The following is a 24,526-nucleotide window of genomic DNA, read 5'->3' as shown; positions in this document are numbered from 1 at the left end:
GTGGGATTATACTACAGAGGTAATACACTACTCATAAGGTTGCTGAAACTTCTTTGACAGCCCACGATCGGTTTTGTCCTTCTTGGGGCTCATCGGGTAGGCGCGGTCCCCGAGTTTCCACCAACCATATGTTTTACTTGAGACCAAATTGCACGAAATTAGCGAAATGCAAACAAATGTTTTTTTTATGAGAGACTTACCTGGGACTCAGCTGAATCTTTTGCTGATGATGTTTTTATTCTATTTTATAGACAGTCTTTTAAGGGTATTTGGTAGGACCTGACGACTTCGGATGAAACGCTTTCCTCCTCTACGGACGAAAGCGTTGTGGGTGTACAAAGACTGTAAGGTTAATGTTACGCTTCGCAGCAAACACGAAAAACAACTTTCTGGCCGTGTTGTGGTTTGACATAATTTCTTTACATCATTCGGCTCTCCACCTGAAGACTTTACTAAACCAGCCACATAATTTTGGTTCAAAGGCCATCAACATTATGTCTGTTCAGGGTGTCACAGAAACCAGCCTCGATCAACTGCCACTTCCCCCAATTTCCATTAGTAGTGTATGCTTGGGATGGTGATATCTACGATAATTTGACTTCCAGTCAATTTTTTCCGCCTGTATCCATTTGTCTTACATGTCATCAGGGCTATCACGTAGTGCAGTTGCCCTATTTCTCCTTCCTGTCCCCTCCTCCGTCTCTTACCAAACCGCACCAGTTCAGTCACCCTCATCTCGCTTCAACACCGCGTGCGCTGTCATTGTTGTCCGCGCTCCCATAGTTGCTGAGTCATCGTCGGATCCATCCCGGGCTGTTTGTGTGAACTTCACTTTAATGACATCGGCTTGTTCTACACGCTTTCGCAGTCATCCCGATAGGAGTTTGACGTGGTGAAGGCTACTGCGCAGAATGGTCATTATGCAAGCTTGTTAAAGCTAGTCTACTTTTCCGAAGTTTGTGTGCGTCCGCCCTTACCTTTTCTGTTCTCATCGATCTGGGTAGATGATTTCAAAAATGCGAGAGATTAGTAACTTCCGGTAGTACGGTAGACCTACAAAGTCAAGGTGAGTAGGAAACAGAGCATTTCCGGGACGAGTCACAAGCACACACTCAACCGATGTAACCTATTTTGTTTCGTTATGTGTGGGATGCTGTTTGTGATTGATTGTACGCCACAAAACGCCACGAAATGCCATTTCCATCCGATCAAATCTTCAGATTTTCAGTTCAGTTGCATAGGCATTCTGCATCAAATGAATTTTAGGGCCATCCAAATCCGATTCGTGTTGCGCACATTGATGTGTGAAATCTAATTTCGACCAATTCAGACAGATAATCGTTGCATTTTACGAACTTTACTGCCTCGGTTTCGGCCTAGAGTACAACTAAAAATGCGAATGAGAGTGATTCAACTGGCTGCGCAGCGGATGAGGACTGTGGGTCGAACCAATGCTCTGCGATCCGGTGTTTCAACGAGCAGCAGGACCAATAGACGAACTCAACGCACAGTTGGAATTCGGGACCCAACGAGTGGACATGGTGCACAAATTTAAACAGACGTTTGAGTCATCTGTTTGTCAAATCGCAATCACTACCGGTACAAGATGAATCAACTTCATGTCCAAGGGTGCTTGACTGGCGTTTTAAGCATAATGGCTTCTTGCAGGTTTTTCTAAAACTTACGTGGTAATCAAATTGGAATGTGAGTATCGCAATTTGAAGCTCAGGCTGACGATAAAGAAAAAGCGTCAAGTGACACATCACATATCCGGTGGATAATCAATATCAATTTTCTTCTCGGCGAATAAAGATTACACCTGCACCACTGTTTCAGATTGGAGGCCACGCACCTAAGCAACTGTGTCCGTGAATTGTCCGGCATCAATGACTGGTGGCCATGTGCGTGAGATCTGGTCCGCTTCAACGTCACAGTGCTGTGAATCAGGCGTGTCTGTCGTTCGTAATTTGCATCAACAATGAAGCACCCTGAATCTCGTTGTTTATCAGTCAGTCGCTTGTTAGTCATTTTGTTTGTGCTATTTGATGATGCGACGTTGCACCACACCATACTTCTGGTCGGATGGTCCTAGTTTCATTCATGTGTATTCACTGTCGATCGACCAGGAACGTGATTGCGGCGGTCGATGTGATCGCTCATCTTCCAAACTAACTAGTCCTTTATCCACTTCGTCTTCTTTTGGTTTACAGGTTGCTCGAGGGGATCGTGTCCAAACCGTAAGTGGTGTTTACTTCCGTTATCACTACTTCGCCTTTATCTGGAAATCGTGTTTTGTTTCGGATGCTGATCTCCATCGGAAACACCGCTTTTTGCGCAAACTCTGTGCGAATTTGCTATACTGAGATTCGAATACGGTGTATTCTGTGCCGAAGTGTTGAAATGTCACATAACATAGTAAAACTGATCTGATGCAAAAATTTCACCTAGATACCAGAATACACTGGTGCACGACAATGTTATTTATTTGACGGCATCTTCAGAGAAAAAGAGCTTATTTGTTCATAGGACTAATTAACTGATCGAATGACATCATGGAGCTGCCTTCCTCTTTAGTTTAGTTGTTGATCCGGTCTTATCGTTGACCTTTATGTGGAATTGCAAAATTAACAGTGTGAGGATCGAAGCCTGTTGTACATTCTCCACCACGCTTCGGCCAGATCAATAAGGGCTCTTGTGGCAGCCAGAAACTCTTTGTTCTACCAACTTCCTAACACTACTAACACTTCGTTTGACGAAAAGTGCTCGATTTCGTATGCCTTCCAGTTGGAACCGGCGTGTTTTCGGTAGTTGCTAAATGCCGTTGTTTCCGACTTTGTCGACCAAGTTTGTCGCGAAAGGTTCCGCTGCCGTTTACCAATCTCACAAACTCGTTTGAGTTCATGTTTTCATCCAGCTTCTAAGCAGTTTCAGTGTGCGTGTGTTTGGAATTTTAAATGACTGGTTAGTCCCAAATGGTTGTTTTTGACCCAGATAATTGCAGTTTGTTTTCGTGAGCTGTGAGTTGCCTGTGAAAACTGATTGAGGCAAAAACAAGCAAAAACTTCCCATCGGATATAATTTTTAACGTAAAATAACGTTCAAAATATCCGCTCGTCCTCAGTGATTACACGCAAAAACTGGTGCACCGGCTGTAAAACGTGAACATACTAAAGAGCAGTGACCACACCCAGTTCGCATGTAACCGGGCTCTGCGTGACTCATTCTCTTGTGCTTTATTCTAGCATTTTGGGCAAACTGCCCCACACAGTCATTAATCTTTTCTCTTTATCATTCATTATGAATGTTTAGCGATACATTGCGTACACTGTACTCGGGTGACACTTGTGGCGTGCCAAGACTCTTCTTTCCTACTAATGAGAAGGGCTATTACTGCATGATGATACATTAGTGGGACTTATTTTTCATTTTATTTCCGTTTGATTCTCCATTTGGGGGGGGGGGGGGGTGTTCGGGTTATTGATTTCCCATAATTTGTGGGTGGGTCTGAATCATCACGTCCCTTGGTACCTGCATGAAGAAACAAACCGGGTCAACTGGTTGAGTGCTTTTTCCTTTTTTGTTGTGATCTGCACTAGTTCGTGTTGTATATCTACGTAATTATACCAAAGTAGATTACTGAGATCTGGAGACGTCATATCAAAGAAGGTGTCCTTGACATAAGGCGATACGTATAAGATTGCTGGAATCTCTTCGACAGCCCCCATCCCAGCAGTTTCGCTCTCCTTAAGATTCATCAGGTAGATACAGCTCCCGGGTTTCCATGTCCCGTCTTCTGTCTTAACTTGAAATTGTACACATGAGGTGAAGTATACTCGATTGCAAACCAAATTGGTATTAATGGAAGTCTGAGTCGAAATCCAAAAGTTTCTTTCCTTTATGATTCTCCCCAGCCGAATGTGCTGCACAGGCGTGGCTTCTTGCTTCATTTAGAACGATTCTCAGGAAATCCAAGCATGTTCTGTTGGAATAACACGTTGTGGAGACGGTTGCTGAATACTCTTCGGTAGACCACTACCGGGAGTTAGAGTAACTCGCGATTCACTTGAGCCGTGAGCAGTGAGCACCTCACGTAACTAGCAGTTTGCATGCTTAACAGTGCGAGTTAATCACACTGCTGATCAGCCATTCGTAGCCAGACGTTTAATTGTACAAACTACTAGCCGGGAGGTTGCTGGATGGAGACTTCCTGGAGTTTCGTGAGATGCTCACTGCTGATGATTCCCTATGAGGATGAAACAGCTGTACCAGGTACTTCTCGGCTTTTCAGCGTAAGATGAAGTGTCTGGTAAAATATTGCCAAATTCCCTTACGCTGCCAAAAATTCTTTTTAACTTTCCCACTTGTACATAATGATCTTCATTAGAACCAAATTTGTTTATTCTGTTAGCCAGTCAGCTTTGACAATGTTAGTTTGGGCAATTCTAAAGAAGTGGATAATCTACAATGAATTAAGTTTTTGAAACGACACTTGCAACAACTCTCGTTAAATATCCCGCTGCGGTGACACGAGTTAATTGGTTGGCAAAACTATTTTTTTCGTATATTTTTGGGCTTTATCCTGTGGTCACTTTGCAACATCACACGACGGAAGCTCTGAAAGCAACGCCCACTGGAGTAAAGCTGGTACCAGACTAAAGCGAGGACACAAAGAAAACGTGCCCAAACACAGGGGTGTATGCTGGTGACACCCTTTAGTTGTCAGCTCAGGTTGCAGTGTATTGGGCTGATGAATGGATCTCCCATATTGAAGTATCATCTGCTGATTTGCATTGCCTTTGGTAACAAAATGCTTAGCCACTTGGTCTCAAAGGTCTTTCATGTCACATTATGTGGCTGGTTATTTTCGTGTTTGGCCTGTAGAGTTCAAGGATAGCAGAGCCAGGGCGTCATTGGGTTTCTGCCATCCGAAACCTTGACTTCATGGCCCCCATGGGTTGCTACCGACGAGTTCTCGTCGGATATCGGGTATTCCTGAGAGACTTTGGACTAGGGTTTCATTCATCTCTACAAGTTCGGGCGACTTGACAAAGGTTGTACACACCGACGGTCTTTTGACCTAGCCGGGGAAGAAAGTTTTGTATAGAAATTTAAAGTGGTGTCACGGTGATCTACTTCCTAGCCATGCTTCTACACAAAGCTCTAGATGTAAACTGTGAAGGCTGCAAGATATGGCATCCTTGATCTTCTTGTCGTCTCTTTCTATTGAGAATACATGAGGATACGTTTGGGGGAGTCTGTCTTACAATGTTTGTTGCAGTTTGTCGCCATGTTAGCCCTCTTATTATTATTTTTCCATGTGACACTTAAAACAACTTTACTTTTGCGGCAGTGAAAGGCCGTTGACTTTGTTATCCACAGCAGTGGTGACGTCCTCTCAACTTGAGTGATAGAAAGCGACCTTTTCAGCAATTTTCGGCTTAAATATTAGATACAGCTAGTTTAAGTAAAGCGAATGGAAAGAGTTTCTTTATCCTCATTGGTACCCCTCATCAGTAGGTATACGGCGGTTTGCCACTTGTCATATGTGGTATTTCTTTTACCCAAAAATGATCACAGGGTGGTTTATTGACAGCAAACTCGTTAGTGATTATCGCATGCCCCACTATTGCGTGGACCCTCAAATGGTAGTCTCGTATCACTTCGCTGAGCATGATACGAAGGTTTCTTTTTGAGCCATATTTCAAATATCCGTCTTTTCGATGGGCTGACGAATCCGATTTGTGCTGGACGATGTCAAGGAACACTCCTAATTCGTTTCATCTTAGGTATAAATAATGAAAAACGCCTCTTCGCTTACATTTTTCTTTCAAAGTACGCCCTCATCTCGATCGACTGAGAAATTTTATAGAAGAGCATTCCAATGTGAAAACTGAAGATTGTGAGGACCATGTGCTCGAGTTCAAGTGGGATAAAAAACCTTTAGAAAAACATAGCAGTATCCCTGTATATATCACCATGAAGATCTTTGACTAGTGAATACAGAAAAATCTTTGAAGTACTTGGAGACGCTTCCAGTCACGTCATTTCAAACTAACATCGGTATGAAATAGGCGGGATTCACAAGGCGCCTTTTGATCGGCCATTTCTCATTTGAAAACTCCACAAAATAATCGGTGGATGGCAACATCTCCTCGGCGGTTTTGAACATACGTCATTTATGTGGTCAGCAAAACGGTCATTCCGGGAATCCACCAAAATTCATTGAAGTTTAGCACAATAATTCAACACTTCATTTATACAGCACTTGTCTTTCGGTTCGCGATAGTGGGGGACCTATGCAAAATCTCGCGGAATATAGAAAATTGTGAAAAACGCAAAAGTCAAAAACGGTGGTTCCCAAGTTTCCCACAAAAAACTTGTGAAGTACCACACATTCGCACTGAATTCCCTCGTTAAAAATACGAACAGAACGAAACCAATTCGTCATTTTCGTTAGTTTACAGTTATCATCTGCCACCCAAGAAGGCACTTTTGATGGATTTTCTGTTTAGCGATCTGTCATCAGCTAGATTGTATGCTGACAAACGTCCTGACATCTCATTGTCAAGTTGTTTGCCCACCCATACTGTCTTGTGTGCGTGGGATCGCGAGTACTCACGCGATGCCTTCCGATACTGTCTGGTTTCGTAGATGTAAAAGAGTAGGCCACTACTTCTCCCGACATAGTTTATGTGTCCTGCTGTCTTGAATTAATTGTCACGCATGTTTCCGTATGGCTCAAGAGATCACAAGAAATTAATGTCCAGTGACATACTAAAATACAGGTTCAGAAACTACTGGAATGGCGGAGCACATGTGAATTCCCTTTGGAAGGAGCACGCGACACCCAAAAACCGACCTGCATAAATGATGCTTGTCTAGATTTCTTTTACCATCTGAGTTCTCCGTTCATCTCTAGTATTTTCATCTCAGAAGCACCAGAGGACCTCTAAGTTCCACTTTGGCGAACTCCACTTTGGGGAGTTCCACCTCAGAAAATCCACCTTCACTGATACCACTCCGCTGTTTAAAGCTGTACAGACACCCACTACTAACCTGAACTGAGTATATTTCACCTCTGTCAAGAAATCCCCTCACTTGACTGTACTGAATATGGTCCATTTTTAGTGGACCTTTTCCTCTTTGACTAAATCAGCTTAATTGCTGTCAGTGAATGCTGATAGTTCAGTTGGTGTTGGAATGGATGTGCGTCCTGAAACCACAAATTTCGGATGCCATGACACTCACCAGTCATCAGTTTTGGGTGTATTTTAATCTTTATCATCTCACGGCAGGGCACGAGTCTTCAAGGCCCGGACCACGTTGGCTAGTTTGCGTCACTTGTGGCCTGAAAAAGACATACAACTGAGTCTCGACGGTCGTATGTACCAGTAACGGCTGTAGTGTTGTATGGTTTCGAAACGTGGCCTTTGCGGACAGACAATACGGAGTGTCTTCAAATTTCGGACCACCGACTTCTTATAAACCATGCTGTGTTCCAAACTGACAGTATGACATGACACCATAAAGTGGCGTTCCTCTGGTTTTGTGAGAAATCGTTTTTATCTCCTCTTGCAATGCACAGCTACCAACCCCTCCACCCAAATCATCGGTGAACGAAACTGCGGCAGCTACAACCACTGTACGACAAGTACGTGGTTACTACAGCTGACAATGATGATGATGACATGGATTAGCCCTTTATACCATTGCTGGAATCACGTCGCACGCGTATAGGCGATGTCCTAATCAATGGAACGATGTAACACATTAAATGCCGTTGATTTTGTCCTGACAGTGAAAACACGGTCATTAAGCCTTACTCTACCTGTCCTACGGAGAACAGCATCGTGCTCAGCTCATGAATTCTTAGAAAGTTGATACTGTGCTGAGAACTTCACCCTCATCAGGAGTCTACAGCACTCTAGCCCATTGTTAGGCAACAAATGGATGAGCAGTATGGTACAATTTCATACCGATTCTTTTATTTTATTGTGACATTCATAACAATTTAGAGTGACAAACCACCTAAGTGAAAAAAGCCTCAACCAGTAATTTTAATAATGCCTTGCTTTTTGTCTTATGGCTCATCTGTTGAAATTGGTCCATCTCCAAGGTTTCAATTGTGATAGTCACGTAAGTGCTGTTAGTTTTTAGTCATGTTGATGGAACACATCCTTCACAGAAAGTCTGTAACCGGTCATCAAGTCCGATGGGTCATTTGGCCTTGTGCATACCTCCAAGCAGTTTTGGTATTGATAACTTTATTGATCCCGAGGAGGGCTTTAGTCTAAGAGTGATAACCACTGTGAACGGTAGTGTCACTCAGCGGTGGGGACTAAATATAGCTGACCCCAAGTGCAACATCGCCTGCATAATTGGTGTAGATCCGTAAATGCAAATAGTGCGTGAAAAGGTTGAGTACTCATCAAAGGATAAAATGCATAACCCAGGTACATTTCCAACACAAACAGTGGTTGTGAAGCGTGTTTATTTTACTTGTTTTCAGCTATATCAAATCTTTTTAGAAGATGTTCTTCCGCAAACTAAAACACTTCTCTTCGGTCCCCGTGTTAGACTCCTGAGAAAATGGCCACGGTAGTTTACCATTCGATCTTCGTTTTTTCATACATCAAAAGTTTGTTTACATCAAGTTTGCTTCTTGTACAACCTGCTCCGTAATACGGGAATACGGTTTTTCAGGTCATCAGATGCTAGTGTTTGTTCTCAACGGTGAAATGTGAGAACTTATAGTTCGGTCGATTCTCCCTTTTATATTGCAATAATCGAACAGTACAGTCAATCAACCTACTATCCGTTTTAGTTAGAATGAACAGGTAAGAGTTCTTCATCGTCAGCTGGAGGCTCAGAGCAATAAAGTTAGAATCAACATACACAAAGTATAGGCTGACAATAGCCTGTTTAGAAAAAAACGTAAGTTGCCTGCGTACCATGCGGAAAACCCCGTAAACTTACGAAGAATTAGGCGATTTCTGGTGAACCTCTTATCCTCCCAGAGTCTGCGAACAACCAAGTGTGGTAGTGGAAACCGCTGCGCCTGGTGACGGCTTGAAGGCGAATAACTAGACGCTTTAAAAGATGTCTGCAGGTCAAACATCTGTGAATGCGTGACCAGCCAGATTGAAGCATGCTCAAATATTGCTGCCGTCACTGCAAGCGTCTTTGGCCAGACCGCTTGCTTGTTTTCCTAGAATTCCACACAAACCTAGGTGTTTTTTGTCAGGTATGATCCCCAAGTGAGGCCCAGGATTGATGTAACAAGAGACGGGATGAGTGATATGTTTAACAGACGCGGATATGCCAATAACAGGAGTAATGTTTTCTGATATTGAGTTGATCGGCTTGGTGGGTGGATGAGTGGCTCAGCTCTTCATTACGAGTGATTTATTTTATTCACCTGGTTGATATCAGTACCTATTCAACATACTGGATTCGTGGTTTTCGTCCAACTAGTTTCTTCCTTCTGTTCTACCTACTGCGCAAATAAATGTTGGGGACTTCGTTTATTCAAAATGTCACGTGCTTCTGATTAACGGTTGGGTCTGGCAAGCGCATCCGATCAATATGGAGTCTGTGGAAACCAGATGAAAGCGTAATGATTGTGTTGACTTTAAAAGCAGTGTCTCGTTCGTAATATCCAGTGAACACAGTGCCTTTTTGTGTTTACTAGGCTTTGCGATACCTGGTGGGACGAACAACAACCATACCTAGGATTGTTTACTCAGTAGGCAGCCTCGTAGACCACTACACATTGTGGCATGACAATCACAAGAAGCTGTTAAAGACGTGTGGGAATTGATCACAGGTCGAATATTTAGCAGTATTAAAAATGCTTGACTAATTCACAGCAGATGCACATCTGAATTGATTTTTTAGCCAAACAAAACTGGTCAGAACCACATGGCCGTCTGGTCAACGGCATTAAATTGGTAATCAGTGTCATGTGAGTGATCCTATCTAGTGTCGATGAAAAGCCTTATACGGCTGAATTTTCCGGGAACACCTGATTAGCAATGCTCATAATCTGTATATGTACACCAACATGGATTGAGTGGAGGTCACCTTTGTTCCAAATGACGTTGGAGGTTCTGCGGACCATAAAATGACAATGATACCGTACATGCGTTCTGGCTTCTTCTGGTGTAATTATTTGAGGGGTGCTAGAGCCTGTACTGCATGTGAATGATATTCTGGTATTCACTGTCATGATGAGTGAATTCATTAAGCGGTCCTGTAGCCCGTGTAACAGTCATGTAACCGTTTATGGGGCTTGCGTGAAGTTACATTAATTTTACGGATACAACTGTGTGAAATCACACCATAATAAACATTGCCGTAACTCATCCTCGCTTAAGTATAGAGAAACTCGCAGTATTCCTCCCGGTGAGTCTCTCACTTCGACCTTGACTACTGCACCTGTAGACACGCACTTCACAACCGTTTAATCGTAATGTATGTATATCAAGTTGGGGGCTTGGTAATGTTTGGAAACGTCATTCTTGCTTCCATTTTGATGACCACTGCAGTTTAGACTTCTTTATCATACTCGTCTCTGGTTTGTTCATTAGCCTTTTCCGTTTTCGAGCTGACCATGACCTAGAACATCGAAATGACTTCGTAACCGTGCATCATGAGTTTCCCGATTAGCTTTTTCCAAGTGATAGGTCATCCACCGACGATTTCCATTCTTTTCTGAAGTAATACTAAGTCTGGTAAGCACTTGGTAGAAACCCTGTCGGGTTTATACTGTCAAGTTTTCGCATGAATGTGAATCAAATGGCGCTAACTTTTGCCACGTAATACAGCAGGGTTCGGCTGGGCCCTTTCGAGCAGCCGAATACTTGACTTTCTCTGAAATAGGAAATGCAGTTTACTTGACTCACACTTTCGTGGTTTTTAGATCCATTTTTCAGTCCAATTCACCATAGCTCATGCTTTCATTCCCTCATGTTCACAGCTTTAGTAACTCGGTTTGGAGATGAACCAAATTAGCTCTCATGTTCTCATGTTTCGTCGTGCAATATCAGGTGTGGCACTGTGACCTAGAGTTTCAGAACACCAAATGCACCTCTGAAGCAACTCAGCTTATTACAATTTTCTTTGCGACTTTCAGGTTTCGCTTGCATATGTGTGGTTTTCTATAGCATTTTGCGCCAGTAGTCAGGGCTGCTGCCCGTTTGAATGTATTATTTCACTTTTTTTCTTTAAAGAAAGCAGAGCCATATTATCTGAATTCGGAGGTGGGACCCCAAAACAAGTGACTCATTACTATATTCAGGCACGTCCAATCATCAGCTAAACCGTTTAAGCAAAGGGTTCTGCCTTCATTGTATTTGGCTGTGTCAGTTCAGAACATTCGGCTACAGCGTGTTCTCTTGTATTAATACGTTCAACATTGCTCGTTCGACAAAGATTTCAACTTTTTGTTGCAAATACCGCGCACCCAACGAAAAATGGCACTATAGGTTCCTGTTCCCACTTACGATGTCTGCCTTGTACAGTTAATCTCATACATTAGAGCTATAACAATGGACGGACAAATCTTCACTGACTAGACTGACTTGGTGGTAACTTCCAGGAAGCGATATCTAGGTCTTTGCGATCGATTACGCAATCATACAGCTGCATTGAAAGAGGGTCACTACAGGTTGAATCGTAAGGTAGGTAAAGTTTTGTTAATTGGCTCCTCAGGGCGAAAACGATTTCCACAACACGGACTCACTGAGGTCCAGTCAGGCTGCGCAGTGGACTGTTGTCACAGGGTACAGGTGATAGCCGCCAATAGTAGTCTGCCTATGTGGTGTTACCCAACTGTTTTCCACCTCTAGACTAACAGTCGAGACGGATCTGCGGGTCAGAAGCGGATGCCAGTTCATACGGTGTTGCCTGATGTCTACGAATCTGATGTAAACCCAAACAAACACCACACGAGACCTGTAAGAAGCACTTCACCAACCTATTCATGCCGGCACAGCATTGAATAAGCGTTGAACGGAACAATGGCGTCGACCGTGAGTCCCTTCACATATCAGTATAATATGGCTCACTGTCACACCAAATCCTATTGGCATACCCACCTGGGTCGTCAGAAACTGACTATTTTGATTTAATTAGAGGAACAGATGGTGCAGGCACGGTAAGGAACTGGAGCCAACTCATTGCAACTTATCTGTCGGTGTTTCTCAACTGATGCAAAACAGTAACGATATTGCTATGTAATTTTAGCCAGGCCCACGTAGGACGAACAGCTCCATGAGGTTTCCGATGCTAGTATTTTCATCACAGCTTGTTCACGAATGGATCGTTTGTATCCACGCAGCGAGGTCTCCAGGTGATATAAGGCCATCTTCAACAGTTCGGGCCTACTTGAATCATGTCTGTGTCGTTAGAGTTTGGCTTCTCATACAATTCTTTAACCACCCAATTGCAGATGCTTCCTAAAATGCCAGGGTATCATGCGCTCTACATAGCCTTACTTGGACAGCTGACTTTGAGTCTGCATGATTTCGACGACAACTCTCTTCGCCTCAAAGGTCCAACAGATATGAATGATCTCTCGCAGACCTCGGAAGAGGATGTATGCCAAGAAACCCGATATGACGCCAATATACCCTGCATGTCCTGCCACCGTTGAAAAATTTTAATGATATAGTGACATGATACATGGCGTTGCAAAGGATTACTTTACCGGACATGTTTTTGAAGCCTCTCAAATGCAGTGCTACAGTGTGAAATGTGTCGATCATTTGATGGGTGCTTGAAGCGTAACTGATGAAACAGCAATCTGGGCAACTTGTCTTCCCACTACGATTTACCTGTGCGTCTCGCAGGTACTGGTGCCTGTCCGAGAAAGAGCTGGATAGACAGTACGCTTCTCGAAAATGTTTGTACAAAAACGGGATGCTTTGGGTGTTATTGTTGTCACTAGACAATACAGTCTTGCTGCAGAATGTGACTATATAAAACACAATCATCAGAAAAAAGCAGCACACGAACTTTCAAATCATGTAACATTCTCTTGGCGAGGCAGCATTTCATTGAGCAGATGACTATTCAGAAGCTACTGAATAGCTACATCTTCTTCTAAATTTCGAAACGACTCCGTGCACGTTGCAGTTTGTCACATTCTGAATGGTGTGACCTCTCATAAAATAGCCTTGCTCCACCTCCCTGATGAATTCTAAACCTACAAATTGGTTTCGGCAAGTTCGAACTTTGGCCTCCATCACAATATCGAAAGATCAGAAAAAACTGGACATATTAGCTCGGACAGCTCAAGTTCAGGATAACGATTAGCAATTCCTCTATTCACTGCATCAAATGACTTTGTGCTGACAACGAATGGAGCAGAGAAACTTAAATCAAATTCACTTCATCCTTTTCCTTTTCCACATTGTTCCTCCTAACCGACTTTCTCCTAAGTGGTCAATTAACCTGAATGTGAACTTCATCACAAAAACAGGCTAATTTCTTGGAATCGCCTTTTTCTGTAGCGTTCTTTTGTCTCGGAGGACATGTTGAGTTGTAGTTGGGTGGGCTATTTGTCATACTTTGTTCTGTAGTCCCTGGCCAGTGACCTTGAACACTTCCAGATGCTTCTGCCTTTTTGCATTCGAAAAGTAACTGTCTGGGGTTCTCCATGACTATTATCCATGCGGCTTTTCTCTGTAACTCGCAACACTTGCTCCTGTTAGACTTTCAGTGGGAGGATAGGCTATGAAATATCCACAGAGTTATTACATCTTCGAATCTGTTAAGCTTTTCGCTGGTTCTGGTACGTTAATTTGGTGTGGTGGATTAGGTTTTGGGTCCGTAGACATGCCTTCAGGTTCCCGCATAAAAGTTCCTGTAGGTGCCCATCGACACTGTCTTCTCTCAACAATTTCATCTACATAATTTCTTCGGCCTTGAAGTTAGTCAAGCAGATTAGTTCTTTCGGTTATAAATTTTTCTTCGGCGGGTACTTTTAAAGGGGTTTCTGATGAAAATGCGTTTTTGTGCAACAACAAATGAAATCACAGCCTCATTTCATCGCGATTTCTTCCGCCTAACCATGCTTTGTCCCCACTTCATGGACTTTGTTTTCTCATCGGCCTTGATCAAGTCCTTTGAAATTCCGCCATACTTTCTGAGGGACGGATTCGTGTGGTTTTATCAAGCTGACAGACACATTAGCTAATACCACGACTTTGATGAAGCAAACCGAATCAAAAATTCCTTGTCAGACAAATGCACAGTAAATTTAAGACCTAAGATGATTCTCAAGGGAATCCCGAGGCCGATTCAGGATTTAAAATTGCTAATTTCAGTGGTTACCATTCGTTCATCCAATCCCCAAGGGTGTTATTTTTTCAGGTTTTTAAAACCTCAGCTTTTCGAGCATTACAAGTCCTTATTGAAAAATGACTACTGGCAGATATTGGCTAGTGGGTCTTTGGGTACTTAATATAACATTCAATCTTTTGTCTTCAGAACTGAATATTGTGGGCAAAACGGTGAATTTTGAATAAGGCCGTCCTACGAGTTGAATTCAAATGGTCATTACTCCTCAACTGAATGTTTTCACTTTATCACTCAGCGTCAGATGCAACGCTCCCCTGTTTTGATCGACTGTTCTATGAAAATTCTGTACACGGAAATATGAATGGTTTTCCTGCAGCAGAGTATCCTCAATGAATAGTCTTTTAATCATTTTCTCGCAAAAACTTAATACTTATACCATACGATGATAACAAGTGCTTCTCGCCATTTAGAACTCTCAATGTTCTCTTTTTCTAATCGGTTTTCGACGTCTTACGTTCCAAATTTAAGCTGTCGATTGATGCTGCTCTCTACACAAGTTATATCCATGTTTATTCGTGAATGGTTGGCTTCCTTTCAGATTTTGGTGCTCTCATACTTCTACCGCAAATAAGATTGTGTATCTTGGTAGGACATAACTTTGAGAGAAATCGCTGAGTAAACTGTGTTGGAACGATCGATAAGAACCGGTCTTGCTACGATTCATGCTCCATAATCTGTACGATGTAACAATGTCCCGAAGAACCTTCAATGCGATATTGATTATATATATATATATATGTATATATATATATATACATTCAAATCTCCGTAGAAACGCAGTGCCCACCATCACACGCATACCAGTGGTAAGCGGCTTGTGTTCATCTCTGTAATTCGGTTTCGATACAGTACATACTACGAGCAACAAGTAGTATGTGCATGGTTTCATGATTCGTTCTCAATTTCCATGTTTTTAGGCTGACCTTTCTTTCCATTTTAATGTTGGTTGCATGTGAACATGAACTATTAAGCCACGTGACCGTCATGCACGATACGCAATCCAAAGCCAATAATCTCCGGTCTATCTATCATTCTTTTGTATAAGCTAGTCACTGATGCTTGTTTAAAATGAGAAAAATGAGAGTCGCAAAACATAGTCATTTTTTAGTGTAGATTTCAACTGATAATATCAAATTTAGAAAAACTAACCACTTCAGTCTTCTTGATGCTTGTTTTCCCCAGCCACATGTCGAAACCATAGGTTGCACTTTTCGTGCACTAGCAACACCAATGTTGTGTGTATTTATCGAACTGACAAGCGTGTGCACTGCAAGACCACTTCTTGATATGATCAGCAGTGGAGACTGAGGGAAATGTCAAGTGTAAGCATGAAAACACGCATAAAATGTTCGCTGCTAAGCGTGTGCCCATTCAACATATAAACAGAACCTTACGGTCTGAAGTACGTCTAGCGAATATACACTCACTCGCAAACTAATTTGGTTTTTCGAGAGACTCACCTGGAACCCAGCTGAATCTCTCGTTTGTGATGTTTTCAGGCAACTGAATGTGCCGCACCAGGCAGCCTCATATTTCAGTCGCCACGATATTCAAGATATCGCGAAACATGTATATATTTGTAATGCACTACTCAAGTGTCAAGTAGAACACAAGGTTGACGGAAACCCGGGGACTGCGCCTACCGGGCGTGAGCTATCGACGTATTTTCAGCAACCTTATGAGTAGTGCAGTACGAATACGCCTGATGATGTTTAACGGATTTTTCTTGCCTTACTTGAAGCATATGTTTGATGTGATGCCACTGAAACTTTACTAACCTGTTGGCTTGCGAATGTCAGCATGGAGCAGATTATCATCACAAAGTTGTCTGTGGGGCTATCGACGATTTTCAGCAACCTTATGAGTAGTGCAGTACGAATACGCCTGATGATGTTTAACGGATTTTTCTTGCCTTACTTGAAGCATATGTTTGATGTGATGCCACTGAAACTTTACTAACCTGTTGGCTTGCGAATGTCAGCATGGAGCAGATTATCATCACAAAGTTGTCTGTGGGTCTTGTGGTTTCACTGGACGAAAGACAAAATGTCTCCCTCTTACGACTCTTTGTCTAGACTTAGTTAAATCCACCTGGAATCTCTAGGATCGCTTTATTGCATTATTGTATTGTGGTGGGAACCCTAACTAGCTTTTTAGCTTTGGGTGGCTGTGAAACTCTATAGCTATTGTCCTTCTCCGCTAAGTTCGAGAAATTTCGTGCTTGTAGGGCAGCCCAAAACGAAAAACCTTGAAACGCCAAACACAGCTCATCCTCTAAAAACCCCGATGAAGATCCGTAGGTCTTCTTGTTAGAATCTTCAGGCCAGAAACCATTGTACATCACCCCCACGTTATATGGGTTGTCCAAGATGAGTAATACTTTTCCGTTACCACCTGCAGCAATCGCGCCAACAAGCAGTACTTCACGGTTCAAAACCGTTTGACAGTGGTTAGAGCCTATGGATAATTAGCGATGCGGTTTGTGGAGATCCTTCGAACTACACAGAAGATTCATCACTTAAGCGTACTCAGTGTATCTTTGCGAGCACACATTATAGGACCACTCAGATCTTAACAAGGACCATTAAACACGATTTTACGGGGTTAAAGTTTTTCTGGACGAAACACTGCATTTTCAAATATTTAATCTCTCTGGCCGGGCCCGTCACACGCTGTACTGCATCTTGTGAATTCATAGGGGATCTCCAATACTTCAGGTTCACGAGATCTTTCGGTCCGCTGGAACATCCTAAGTGTCACTCGCGTGAATCACTTTAATTAACGACTCCACGCTGTCTCCTCCTGAGCGATTTGCCCGCCAGATTGTTTGGATTTTATTCGTGTGTAATTCTAAGTATAGATAGCTGTGTTCACTCACCATACCCAAAGGTTGGAGTAATGTGACGTTTGGGCGAAGATCGATAATGGTATGAACAGCATCACTAGACGGTAGTGATTACACATGTTTTTTTGTAATCCTGTGAGGATACGATTGCAGTCCATCAAAAATAGGTGAAATTTCAGACAAGCTATTTATCTGAACCTTCACAAAAACACTGAAAATGCACGAAACTCTGAAAGTTTGAACATCATTTGCAAATTAAATGAGCCGACATGTGTGTTACTTTCCAGAACAGAGGATGTGTCGTACCATACATGTGCATCCAGAGGACACTGAGGGAGTTTTTCATACTTGACCTCACATTCAACTGTAAATGACTATTGCTCACACCCAAGGGATGGCTATACATGAATGCGGCGCTACATTTTTCATGAACGGAGCTGAAGGCGTGTTTCTCCCACGAACAGGTTAGGTATTGTTGTTCAAGAAGTTTAAGACATGCGATAATTTCATGTCATTCATTGGAACACTTGGTTCTAGGTAATTTCATCATCAGTTACACAAAAGGAAGGTAAATGCTGATTTCAACAACATCTGGTCCAAGATCGCAATCGAAATTTGGTTTAATTGAATTCACCTCATACAAGGACACTTTCATACAGCACTTTATGTGCGGATTGAACTCTGATAGGTGGATAACTAGCATAATACAACTTCGTACGATGCTACTTATAGAGTTGCTGAAAAATCTCGGACAGTTTACTACTAGTTTCGCCCTACCTGGGGTGCATCAGGTACGTCTGGTCCCCATCAGTCTTATTTCGTAGTTGGACGCCACGTTGGATGTTTGAACAGAACCTAAATGTGAACCTAAATGCGAAATAAGACAAAAAATCGTTAGCTTTAACTGAGATTCAACTGAGTCTGTCTTTAAGAAACTAAAAATCAGTGTATCCCGCGAGTTGCATACAGTTTGGGTTCAAGAATAACATGAGGTTGACAGAAAATCGGGGTCTTCGCCCACCTGATAAGCCCACAATACGGCAGAACCAACCCTGGGCTGTTGCCTAGTTTTTAGTTACCACATCGGTAGTGTTCTTTCAAGAAGACGTACTGCGATATCTCGAATATCCTACCAGCTGAAACATGAAGTGATTCTTGTGCAGCACATTCATTCGGATAATAGGATAAGCGGGTAATTCACTTGGGATTCAGTTGAGTTTGTCGTCAGTACCAAATTAGCGTGTGAATGAGTGTTTTGCCAAAATTGACGGGAATTCGAGGGCAAGACTAACGTGATAAGCCAAAGTCGTGGGCCCTCATTCATCTTATGAGTAATCTTGTTTAATGAAGAATATTTCTGTTCATTGGATATCGTCCCAATTGAAACCTGAGGTTGGGTTTTGAAGTGCATTCCGTAGAAGAGCGTTATTGGGGAGAGGTCTGGCTAAAATTCAGTAGAGCCCCTTGCCAACATTATAGTTATGTTAACAGTGGACCTGCTGCTCCAGTTTGGCTGAAATGCCGCGTAACCTCATGTACCAACTTGGGGCAGTTTACCTATTGTTTTTCATTGTCTTTAAACCTTCGTTTTCGGAATAATTCATGCCAATGAACGTTTGTTTACTGGTTCCACTCGCAGCTGTGTATCAATCGGTTTTCATCACGCCTGTCAATTTGTTTTGTCTCTACTGACTCATTTTTCTTCACATTTTCATTTGACAGTAGTCATTAGTCATCATCCAGGTGTTTTCCTACCTATATTTCCTTTGGGTGACCAAACATGGCCAGTCTAAGTATCACGCCAATTTTGTCCAATTTTTCTGAAAACTTATCTGTGCCGCCAGTCGTGGCTTGGGCGCCCGTCGTCACTATTGGAGTCTTGATTCTTAGATTTTATAGGACCGAAACGTAGCAGACCATTCAAGTAATCTCAGATACGTTGTTGACATACCATACTACTCGTAAGATTGTTAGAAACTCTTCGACAGTATACTTGGAGGCTACAGATTTCCAAATAACTTCACGTTCTATTTGAACATCGAATTTGTGAACAACTGGCGGTAAGACTGGACTGAATCGCAACCGAATCTCTTGTTTATGTCTTTCAACAGGATGTTCTGTAGAAACGCTGCCTCCTATTGCACTTGGCATTGTTGTATATTCCTACGAAGGAACACTACTCATTAGGTTGCTGAAGCACTTTCCTATCCCATGATCGGTTTCGCCTCTGTTGCAGCTCATCGGTCAAGTGATTTCTCCGAGTTCCCGTCAGCCCCTATGTTCCACTTGAAACTTAATTGTAGGTAGTTCGCTAACTGCACTCACCTGCACACCGATTTGCTTTGAACAGAAGGCTCAACTACTTCTCAACTGAATATCCCATGAATGATGTTCTTTCACTGGGTGTGCTGCACCAATGTTGCCTCACATATCAGCCATTTATATACTCAAGAGACCGCAGGCGCATATGTTTTGAAGCACATTTTATTTTTAAGACATCAACAGAATCGGAAATATCGATACCATCGAGAGTTGAATTGTTCCAATTACCTCAGGCGAGTCAAAAGCACCTGAAAGAGACCACTAACATCGTGTTTTCTGTGCTCTTACTTCTCTTTTATAAGGGCTAAATCAGGACTATCGAATCACAATTAAACAGTACTTGTTGAATGCTAGGTAAGATATTGCAAACTCCTTGACAAAATGACTAAAGACAACATACAAATCTGCTGTGCCATGCCTTCTAGTGGGCGAAAGTCCTCCGATAATGCAACATTATTCTGCCTCCAAGAATGCGCACACTTTTTTATTGTACCACCTAAATGATTGGTAACCACAACAAACCGGTAGTTGTTCGCATCCAACTGTCGATCTCGAGTGGACCGACTGATATGTACTCATTGGTCTATAAAATGGACGTAAGAAGTCAGATTCCTCAGGACTGTTGCGCTATGGTTTTCGTGTTTCCTTGATGTTAGAACATGTCCCCAATTTCTAAAAATTCTTATGTTTACCTTACAGAAATCCTACCGTCTATATGTCATGTTAAGCTGAACGTCTGATTGGTTTTCGTGCCAAAATATTAAACACCGAACGTACGAAACTCGTGCGTTCGAGGAGACAAGCGTGACTCTCAGGCTATGGGTCAGTTGCATGGCTCAGCCAAGTACCACCTTGGTACATTGTTTAACTTGGTAAAAACTGCATTCCGTGACCAATTCCCATGACAATGAGGGCTATTTAAACAGATATTCGTGTTCGAAAATAATATGCTAATTTATTGGATGATGTAAAATCGCCACTAGTTCCCAGTCGGTTTAGGGACATAGTCTTCGAATTCCTGCCAACATCATTTGGTGCATAAGCCCAAAAATCATTTGCGAGAAGGTGTTACCGGTAGACCCGAATTCATTTCTTATTTTTCAACCGAGTCTGCGGCGTCCGTGTCGCGTTAGTTTTCGATTAGCCTGGTATTTAAGATGCCCGGATATGCTATCAGAAAGGGAAGTGGAAACTCTTCGATGGTCTTTCTGCGGATTTTTAGTTACCTCCGGTTTCCAAAGCAACTAGTTCAGGTATTCTATTGAAGTTTGCATGCACCAAAACTGGTCATTCCATAATATCTTTTCGTTCGAAAGAGGCTCGAAACGAGCTTCATAGAGTTCGTATCCACCTAGGTAAGTCCGTCAACAGTTAATATGCACTTTTAAATATGACATCCCTCGACCTTACTCCTTACCAATAAATGCTTTTTCGCAATCATGGAATTTTGTCCAATGATATTAAACTCGACAGCGTAATTTTGGACTAACCCCGGTTAAGAATTTTTCTACAACCGTATGCAGTTTTGAAAGATATGGCACCTAAATTAAGTATCTTTCAAAGCAGTTTTTTGTAAACAAATTGAGAAAAAGGAGTAATAAATTGGCGTTAAAGATCGGTGTGAATAGCAGTTAAGAACTGAGTGCGTTCCAATGGACTTACTGAACTTCGCTCGGGTGATAACAGTCAACCGTCCTGTGCAGAATTTGCTGGAAATTTCCCGCACTACTCGCTTTCTTACTTTTCCACAAAGATCGGAAACCAAAGTTGGAAATCCATAATTTTGCTTGATATTAACTTGGTATATTAAATTAAATCTGGTTATTCAATTCTGGTACACAATTTTCAACTAAAACCCATGCTATTGGTGAGGGACACTGGCTATGACCGACGCTCAGTGATTCTGTTGACGATCCCAGTATTTATCCCAGTATTTATATCTGTGAGAATTCACTACACCGATGCAGAAATTTTTTCCAAATGTCTTTCTCAAAAAATGTAAGTAGAGTCCGATGAAATGAAGCCTGCCTTTTTTCAGCTCGAGTCATTTTTCTGTAGGGCGTAATCTCACACAAGATATATATTTCCTTTGGCCAGTTTTTTCTCCTATGAGGAAAGGGAAGGCACTCAAGAATGTTTGTCTAGTTCCGTGTACTTAATGTGATGACACTAGTGACGAGAAAGCCTCAGATATTATGCCTTGTGCATTCGCAGACACCACAAATTTAGCTTGAATCCAACATTCCCGGCTGGGAAAAGTCAACAGTATTGGTTTGGTTGAGCGAACCGCCGCAAGAGCCTTTGTCAGTACCGTTCCAGACTTGCAAATATTACTAACCGATTCGTTTTGATGGGTTGTCTGTTTGAAAAAAAATGGAATAAAGGTTTGGCGATGATCAAACAGTAAAGGGAACAACTCCGAGCACGTGGTTGTCTTTTTTACACTTGTTCGTAGTATATCCTGCCGGTTTCTTCATTGCCTGAAAGTGTGAACCGTTTTGTCAGGAACGTTGGTCGAATCATTTGAAATCGTGTAGGTAGTGCTCTACCTGATATAAATTGGGCCAACCAACTCGCCACAGGGAACCCGATAAAAATTTAAACAACGGACGTACAATAGCAAATCAATGAAACTCTTCAGAATTGCGGCAAATGGCACCTTTAGCAACTCATCCAGTAGGATTCTACTTATTTTTCTAATCATTTTTACTCTACTAATGGGAACTGATTCCTCGGAACTCGAAGCATAAATCATCCTTCATTCGGGGTGCTTGTCTAGATAATAAGGAAATCCACTGAATTCTTCCGTTGTACCCTCTTGATCGTTTTTTTCGTCTCAGTAGGTTGCTCCTCAAAGCCGACACATGATTCGAACTAAACAGGTGGGGGTAACTCTTGGGCTTATTTCTAACTCATAGGTAGATCACGTGGTTCCTTGCACTGAGTTAGTTTAGTCCCTATGTGAGGAGGACTTCAATGTTTAGACAATGAGAATATAATACTGATGTTCGGGTCTAGGAAGGACAAACCAAAGACGGAACAAACCTTAGTGCCCATTGTTTACGAGTCCAGTACCTAGAGTATATGTCACTAGGTTGACAATGTTTATTATAGAATAATATTCTTGGATGTGATGAGCAAAACCACTGTCAATGAAATATCACCGGAAAATAAAACTCTAGAAACAGAACATTTTGCCACTATTAGATCACGATCCATTTATTCTACAGGCAACGAAGGACTAAATGATCTTGGAGAACGTGCTCTCTAGATGAGTGAGAGAAACATTTTGAGGTAGCCCATTCTGATAAATTTTCATGAAACATTTATCGCTGAAATCCTGTGAATGACCAGCAAGACTCTTGCTTGCGCGAAACCCAACAAGAGCCAACCAATCTACTTTAAGGTTGACTGTTTTTCTGAACACAGATATGAATATCCTCATTAAGATTTTGTTGAGAAAATTTTCGACTGATTCGTCAATGAAAAACCCCATACAATCTTTGTTACTGAAGCCTCCAAAAACGTTCTGTCCATCAATAGACGCAGTCTTTTTCGGCGCCGAAGTGCAAGTCGCTCTACTCATCCGAGCATAATGCAGCGCAGTGCCACATCAATCAGCAATTTGGAACTATGCGAGTCGACCAGCCCAGAGAGTGGTGATCCCTTATCCGAAGTTGCACGATCCACCAACCACTCCAACCTAACAGTCCCTGCTAAGTCCGAACTGCTCAATTTGTCACGCAAAACGGGTTGGCTGTCGAAAAACAAATGCGTACAAACGGGCTCCGTGGAAATCAGTAGGAAACAGTGGACAAACAGTCTCAAAAAGTTGCCCGTACTTGATGTAAATGAGAAACAAATGGCACTGAATAACGTTCCTGATTCCGGCCTTCACAACCGACGCATCGCCCGACTTTTTCAACTCAATCGATCAGCTGTTATAGAACCAAGTATGGAGAAGAACCCATCGAGCGGTATCCGTTCGACCAATAGTCCGGCAACAAACACGTCATTTGAAGAGGAAGATCGCTCGGCTACTCTTGTCCGTAGGACGTCCAGCTCCTCTTCAACCGATGTTATCAAATCCCCTCGCACTAGAAAGACCAATGGGAACAAGTCCCCGTCCCCAACGAATCAAGGAGGTGTCGTTAAGGTGAGCTCCGCCGTTACAAATTTGTCCCAGAGTATTGCTTGAAAGCAATCACTAGGAGTAATTTTGCATCTGTTCGTGGCTTTGAAAGCAAATTAATACCGGTTGACTTATTGCTCACATTGGATCTATAAGTGGGGGACACGATGGTGAATCTCATGAGGTGTCCATCCTCGTTTACAGTCCAGAATGTCGATGCGTTCGAAATGTTAGGTAGGGGGTATGTGCGGTGTCCCAAATTTCCATCAACTTCGGAATGAAGAGATCGGTGCTCAAGTCTGCCTATGTCCACCACGGCGCGTCTGACTGGTGCATACTTTACTTCGTATAAATCCTCACGATCTTTTTTGGTTTTGTGGGGTGTTTTATTTACGTCTGTGGAACCAAGGGACTTGTAGAAAAAACCTGGATTGGAATGCATTTGCATTGAAGTTTTAGGCCTTTTCAAGGCCCTTCTATCTGTAACAGTATTTGTCAACATCATGTCCCGATAACGACAAAGTAACAATTCAGAGACTTGATTTTGATTCTGGATTTCAGTGTAGAGACAGGTCAGACAGATATCACAGGTGACGTACTCCACCCTTCGTCCTGTTTCACCTAGCCCATCGCATGTAGTGCACAGCCGGCTGATCGCAGGCTGTTTGGTGCGAAGACTATTGGACGTCAAGTGAAAGTGAGCTTGCGATCCGACCGTGAAGTACGGTGGACACAGAAAGCCAAAGAAATGGAAAAGGGCCAGAAAGCCGGTAATGCCCGGAGTTTATTTCACTTGATCCGTGCAACCGGTCCCCGGAAACCACCTGTGAGCGAAACCATCAAACATCAGAATGGAACGACCA

General features: G+C 42.5%; 2 protein-coding genes across 2 annotated transcripts in view; one reads left to right on the top strand and one right to left on the bottom strand.

The window, feature by feature from the left end:
- The window catches only part of T265_01346 (hypothetical protein), a gene marked incomplete at both ends in the record, with an annotated part of 55,572 nt that extends 53,544 nt beyond the window's left edge, over positions 1-2,028 (bottom strand). Inside the window, one exon of the mRNA XM_009165352.1 lies at positions 1,853-2,028. Within this exon, the coding sequence (XP_009163616.1) occupies positions 1,853-2,028 (176 nt within the window). The remainder of the gene's footprint in view (positions 1-1,852) is intronic.
- The window catches only part of T265_01347 (hypothetical protein), a gene marked incomplete at both ends in the record, with an annotated part of 149,553 nt that overhangs the window by 77,925 nt on the left and 47,102 nt on the right, over positions 1-24,526 (top strand). Inside the window, 2 exons of the mRNA XM_009165353.1 lie at positions 2,211-2,237; positions 23,075-23,687. Coding sequence (XP_009163617.1) covers positions 2,211-2,237; positions 23,075-23,687 — 640 coding nt within the window. The remainder of the gene's footprint in view (positions 1-2,210; positions 2,238-23,074; positions 23,688-24,526) is intronic.

Source organism: Opisthorchis viverrini (genome assembly GCF_000715545.1).
Source record: "Opisthorchis viverrini unplaced genomic scaffold opera_v5_14, whole genome shotgun sequence".
Taxonomy (NCBI): Eukaryota; Metazoa; Platyhelminthes; class Trematoda; order Opisthorchiida; family Opisthorchiidae; genus Opisthorchis; species Opisthorchis viverrini.
Note: the sequence above shows the minus strand (reverse complement) of the source record. Positions and strands in the feature narration are given on the sequence as shown.